The 7,308-nt window shown below is 31.0% G+C and overlaps 1 protein-coding gene across 1 annotated transcript; it reads right to left on the minus strand.

The window, feature by feature from the left end:
- Positions 1-4,896: 4,896 nt before the first annotated feature.
- On the minus strand, positions 4,897-5,550 carry LOC131651389 (putative F-box protein At1g67623). Its single transcript, XM_058921055.1, has one exon. The coding sequence runs from the start codon at positions 5,548-5,550 to the stop codon at positions 4,897-4,899; it is 654 nt and encodes a 217-aa protein (XP_058777038.1).
- Between the last annotated feature and the right edge of the window lie 1,758 nt (positions 5,551-7,308).

Here is a 7,308-nt window from a genome sequence, read left to right on the forward strand (position 1 = left end):
TTATGGATATTGTCATATGAACTAATTGAAGATGATTGAAGCCTTTGAGTGATGCCCTGGGGATTTCTAGGGTTTCCCAAATGTGATCCCTAATTTTAGTCCTTGATGGGCTCAAAACCCTATATTGGTGAACTAAGCAAACCTGAGTCCAGGTGATGGGTGTCTAATCAATCATAGGTGAATAAAAAAATTAAGCTTTTGAGTCCTATGATTGTATTGGAGACTACTCCTTCCATTGATTGATCCTTTGCCTGAGCTCTTTTGTTCCTGAGCATCCTCGACTAAGTATCAGGGTAACAAATGACTGCTCTGAGCATTTGTTTTAATTTGATGAAAAGTTTGGAGGTGTGACATCTCAGGGGGTCAAAATTAGGGTATGACAATTACTCCAATATCCGGCTTAAGAATAAGGAGGTGTGAGCTAACCTCTCTTGTTTTACCTATTTTATTGAGCCCCCTTACATTCCGTGCTATAATCATTGACCGTTATCTTGCAACCTTAAAGGATCATTCAAAATTCTTAGAGGCTTGAAACCGTTTTGGCACTATACATGTATATGTGTCTTCTCTACCATAATCACATCCCATTTTCTCTTCCAGTTTTGTTCACCATTGTCCAGTCTTCTTCATTCTTCTTTATTGTTGTAGTTTGGTTATACTTGTGCTCTCTTGTTGCTTTTCTATTTGAGTTGGCTTTGGTATCCAGTGCTTGTTCACTTACTTTTGTGGATTTTTCTTGCATTTGTGTCCTAATTTTTGACATGTCTCGCAGAATAGAGATTTCCATTCATATTCCACTGGTTTCTTCATGCGCTTCCCTTTATTATCCTTGATTGAGATATCCTTAGCTAGGTTTTGGGTTATGTCTACTTCTACCAAACTTCTTACATATGAAACCTGTAATTTTGTTCGTTGTATTAAAAATAATAATAATATCAATTACCCATAATTTGTTTGTCGTATTGATAATAATAATAATATTATAAAAAAGTAATAATAACAATAATAATAATAACAATAATAACAATAATAATAAGAATAATAATTTTAATTAATTTTATTTGCTCGAGTGCTTTTGTGTGCTTTCACGGGGACGGTACATGAATGTTGGCTGTTTAGAAATCAAATGATTTTTGGTGATGGTGGTACCCCTAGTGTAATAGTTGACAGAATTATTGATGAAATTGTTTACTAATGATGTTGGGCTAAGGCTATGAGATCACTTGTACTTCAATGCTTTTGGAAATTAATAAAGTTTATTTCTTAAAAAAAAACAACAACAACAATAATAATAATAATAATAATAATAATAATAATAATAATAATAATAATAATAATAATAATAATAATGAAGTTAGAAACATGTTAGAACGACCCAATAAGTTAAAAATATAATAATTGTTTCTAATTTATGTTAGTCTATTAACTAAAAGAAATGTTAACAAAAAAAATTGTACGGTGTTAGGAATCTCATTTTAAAGATAACACTTCTAAAAAATATATAAATATAAAAATAATAATAAGAAGAACAAACTCAACCAGTTGTCAAGTAAAAACAAATTCCAAGTTTCAACAAAAACAGTCTCATGATTAAATGCCCCACATTTGAGGATTGTGTTCAAATTAAAAACTTTCAAAAATTTAATACTCCATAACATTTCAAAGAATTAAAACTAATGAATTTTAAGTAATTTATAAAAGAGCTTTAACTCATGATCCCATATGCAATTTTCACACTATTTAATATCATCATCTTCATATATTATGAGTGTTTATATTCTTCTGGATACGGTGATTAATGATATTAAGATGTTAAACTCGTTTTGGTGGGGTGGAGGAAGAAATAATAAAGGAATCAAATGGATGTTATGGGAGCGTCTCACTTATTCAAAGAAAGAAGGAGGATTAGGTTTTCGAGACTTTAAAGCTTTTAACATGGCGATGGTAGCTAAGCAAGGATGGTTTCTTATGACACAAACTCAAGCTCTAGTGTCTCGTATCTTTAAAGCAAGGCATTTTCCTAGAACCTCTTTATTTGATGCTAAGTCGGGGTATAATCATAGTTTTGTGTGGAGGAGTATTTGGAAAGCTAGAGAAGTCCTTATACTTGGTTGCAGGTGGAGTGTTGGGGATGGAAGTAGAATCAATGTGATGAATGAACCGTGGCTCTGAGGGAGTTGAGAGGGATGCTTGAGTGGACTGCATAAGGAAGGTGCATAAGTTAGAAATCTCATGCTTACTAATGTTAAACACTGGGACTTGAGAATTTTACGTGATTTTTTTGATTATATGACAGTGGTGGATATCCTTAAAGTACCATTAGTGGAGGAGATTACGGAGGACAGATTAGTGTGGAAGGAGGAACAAAGTAGTAATTATAGCGTGCGCTCTGGTTATAGGGTCTGGAGGAATGCTCAGAACCATCATTCTATTCGGAACAATAAAGATAATTGGAATAGTATTTGGAGTATCAAAGCACTGGCCAGAGTGAAACACCTATTGTGGAGGATCTGTCAGGGATGTTTGCCTACCGGCCCGTACGCGCCTTCAGCAACACCATGTTCAGTGTTCGGGAGCTTGTCCTTTCTGTGATATTAATAATGAGGATGACTGGCATGTCTTCTTTGGTTGTCCAGATACTTACGTATGTTGGGGAGTAGCAGGTTTGAGCAATATTGTTGATCATAGAACTTTTTCTTTTTATTATGTAAAGTCGCTTATTCTTGATATTTGCAGTAAGGAAGATAAGAATACGGTGGGTCGAGTTGCTGTTACAATTGAGGCAGTGTGGAAAAGTAGGAATGATCTTATTTGGAATAATGAGCGTGAAGATGGCTCCCGTGTCGGTTGGGTTGCTTATCATAATTGGCGCGAATGGTTTTCAGTGCAACGGGTTCAGGATAGTAACAATGATAATCATCAGCTTATAAGTTGGAGTCCTCCCCCCGTGGTTGGTCTAAGTGTAACTTGGATGCGGGTTTCAATAACAATAATAATAGAAGTAAGACAAATAGAGGTTCGTGTATTAGAGACGAACTTGGTAATTTCATTGGAGCTGGAGTGGTATGGGATCCAGGTAATCTTTCTATTCTTGAAGCGAAAGCTTTAGCCCTCAAAGAAGCTATCCAAGGTGTTATTTCGTTAATATTGATCGGGTTATTTTCGAAAGTGATTCCCTTCAAGTGGTGCAAGCTTTTCACTCTGTTACCGTAGGATTTCCAGAGTTTTATACTATAATAAGAGATATTCAGTTGTTATTACAAAATTTCCCCAACTTTGAGGTAAAGTTTGTCAAACGTCAAGCGAATATGGTTGCTCACTCGCTAGCGAAGGCGGCCAATTCTTGGGCTAGGCGTAGTATTATGAATGTAATTCCTCTTTGTATTGAACTTTTGATTATGAATGAGAAAAGTTAGTTTTGCTTTGGTAAAAAAAATATATCATCATCTTCATCATCCATTAATGACAACCGACCTTCTTTCACACTTCATCCATTTCACGTGCTTTTCATGTTGTATATAGGAGTGTTATTGCGCAACAACACTCCATTACTTTTTCATAAAGAATTCCTAAAATATTGTACTTTCTTCCTTGTACTCGATATACATTTAGATTTCCTAAATGAACACAAATATTCAACTCTTTGTTTTCCTGAATCATGATTCTATAAACACATCAAAATCATCATATCGTACTCATACATCGCTTCTTTATGACACTTTTAAGCCGCAAACTTTAAGTTCTCAAAACCACATATATTTCCATTTGGATAGCTAAAGTACTCACGCAATCCTTCTCAATACTGACTCTCTACATTTTCACTTCTCACACAATGTTTCAAAAAGATCAATAAATTTTTTAGTTCTTTCAGTAATATTTTGCTACATTTAATTATGCCTTAAAACCAACAAACATACCTACTTTTTTTTCTTATCTATTTTGCATAATGAATTTTTTTTAAAGTTTATAATAACAAAATATCACTCTTTTAATTAGTATATTTTTAACCGATAATTATTATTATTTTTATATATGTTAGGTGTTGTCACACTCACAACCGTACTGAATAAATAAATAAATAGATGATATAACTAATTTTAAATATCAAATATGAGTTGTTAAATTTTTTTCTTGAAATATGATGTTAAAATTAATTTCCTGTGTGTAGAAAAAAGAAAATTGGATGCTTAAGTATGTTAATATTACGTTGAATTTATAAAAATGAATTACTAGTATATGTTTAAAAAAAAATTGACAATGAAATAAATTTACCATGCATTGTATGTAATTGTGATCTACTATATAATTCAAAATTTAAAAACACAATTATCCTAGTCGTTTAAAACAATAACTTTTCTCTTATCTATGGCGGAGTTTATCAAACATATTTTTAAATGTGTGATCAAGATTGCTTGGGTTCTGAACCCAAACCCCATTTTGTTCCTTTTTTTAGGAAAGTATGGCATCTATGTGGAAGAAGATAGTTGATTTGTAGATAAGACTTCTTTGGGGTGAATTCAAAGATGGGATCAAAGTTATTGGGGTTGAGTGATTGGATATGTGTATGAAAAAGGTTGAATATATTATATATATTTTAAAACATATAAGAGGTTATCAAACTTTTTCATTCAATTTTCAGTATTATGATGAATAAAAAACTAGAAAAAAAATCTTTTAATAAAATAGAAGTCAATATATAATAGATTTCGACATTAATATAAATAAATAAAATCCTAAGATAAATAATAGTTATAATTTTTTATTTGTGCGTACAAACATTTGAGGATTCAGTTCAAATATTTTTTTTTTTGATAATTTAATACTCCCTCACATTCTAAAGAATTAAAACTAGTAAATCTTAAGTAATTTATAAAAGAATTCTAACTCATGATCTCATTAGCAATTTTCACACAATTTAATATCATCATCTTCATCCATTAATGACCAGCGACCTTCTTTAACTCTCCATCCATTGCACGTGCTATTTGTGTTGCATATAGGAGTGCTATTGCGCAACAACACTCCATTACTTTTCCATAAAGAATTAGTAAAATATTGCACATTCTTCCTTGTACGCATTATACATTTAGATTTTCTCAGTGAACGCAAATACTCAACTCCTTGTTTTCTAGAATCACGATTCTCAGAACACATCAAAATCATACCGTACACATACATCGCTTCTTTATGACACTTTTGAGCTGCAAACTTTAAGCTCTCAAGACCACCTTTATTTCCATTTGGATAGCTAAAGTACTCACGCAATCCTTCTCTATACAAACTCTCTACATTTTCACTTTCCACACAACGTTTCAAAAAGATCAATGCATTTTCATTAGGAATCCATTGGATGAATGGAAAATTGTCCAAAGAAATATTTTGCAAAACATAACTTTCTTCACTGAGTTCAAGAAAGTCTTTGCAACATATTTTCATTCGATGAAGATCAACAAATGATTGAGAACCTATGCTTGCAAACATGTCAAATAACAAGTCTCTAGGAAGTGATTGAATGACGGAGGAAGAAGAAGATGGTACATGTTCACTCATTTTGTTTTTATTCTCAAAAGATATTTTAGATCACATGATTCTAGAATTGAAATGCGGAAAAGAACTGATTAGTAAACAATAGGTTTGAGAGAGTTAATATATAGAGAAGATGTATGTTTTGTTTGGCATTGTGTTTCTTTATTTTTTTTCTTTTTGCAATACCATTTTATATTTAAGTATATACTAAAAGTATTTATGACGAAATTCCATATACTTTTTTTTGACAGAAAATAAATGATATTCATTCATTCAAATCAATAAAGTACATCGTTGCAATACAAATTCAAAATCGCCAAAAACAATAAGGATGAATCTGCGAACAAATCCACAACATCCATGTTAATAGCATAAAACGGCAAATTGCATATGCCTACAAATATTAATGTATTGACTGTATTGAGATGTCCGAGATATTCATGCTTCCGGATCTGTAGCGTTGACGGCATCAAAGTCATTGATTGAATCTGCACTAGATCGAAACTAATCTTTCAACCTGAAACAAATGAACACCGCACAAAAACGGAAAAACAAAGTACCCGCACAAAAACGGAAAAACAAAATACACCACAGAAATATGGGAAATCAAAACAAACGATGACCCACGAAATCACAAAAAAGACAAAACGAAAAGGTGTGAAAATCACTTATTTAAGTAATAGATAAACAAAAACGATTTGGAGGGGTGATTTTGGATCAAAATTGATCATAAATCACCCCTCTTTGAGAGAGAGGAAGGAGAAAGAAGAAAATTGATCCTAAATCGAACTTTTTTTTTTTAACAAAAAAATGGACGAAATTCCATATACTAAATTTTGAAAATGGGAATATATAATTTAAATTCTTATTTTAGATCGTTTTTCTTTTCAATTATGGTTGATTTAGTACTGATATTATTCCATTAATTTTGATTTTAAAATTGACAAGTTGTATTTAATTATGGAATTTTCCATTAATTTGGATTTTAAATATGGAATTCTCTAATAAATTCCTATATATGGTTTGTTTTTCCTACTAAAGTTGATTTAGGACGGATTCACGTAATTTAAATTTTTAAATTGGTATAGTATAATAAAATTTGATATTGAATTGATTTTTTCAAGTAAGATTGATTTTAGATTGTGTTTTTTTTATTCTTAAAATAGAATTTTAAAATTTATATTACTACTAGTATTAAAATTTACTACTATTGTTAACGGTATGTTTCTCTTAGGGTCCGTTTGGTTGAGAGTAGATGGAGGGGAGGGGAGGGAATATTTATAAAAATATGTGTTTGGTTTATTTTTTATAAAGGGAGGGGAGGGGAGGGGAGGGGAGCAAAATCCCTCCTAGACTCACTTTTTGCTCCCCTTCAAATTGGAGGGATTCGGAGGGGAGGGGAGATTCAATAATCAGAATTTAATTATTTTCCCTATTTTAACCTCAATTATTTTTTTAATTCCAAAATTGTCCTTATTGAATTATTAAAGACTAGATTTTTTTTCTCTGTATTATTTCACGTTTATTTTTTTTTTCTATTGTACGGTACTTATTTATAATATATGATAGTAATAACGTTTTTTTTATCATACTATTAATAATAATAATAATATACAAAATATGCAAATATAATATATTTATGTTATAAACAAAAATTTTAACTCTAATATTATTTGTTCAATTTTTTTAATATTCTAACATTATTTTATTTATTTTTAATTATAAATATTGTTTTATTGGGTTAGATGAATCATATGATTAGATGATTAGATAATGGTTTGA

The sequence above is a fragment of the Vicia villosa genome, linkage group LG2 (assembly GCF_029867415.1).
Source record: "Vicia villosa cultivar HV-30 ecotype Madison, WI linkage group LG2, Vvil1.0, whole genome shotgun sequence".
In the NCBI taxonomy this organism is placed as follows: Eukaryota; Viridiplantae; Streptophyta; class Magnoliopsida; order Fabales; family Fabaceae; genus Vicia; species Vicia villosa.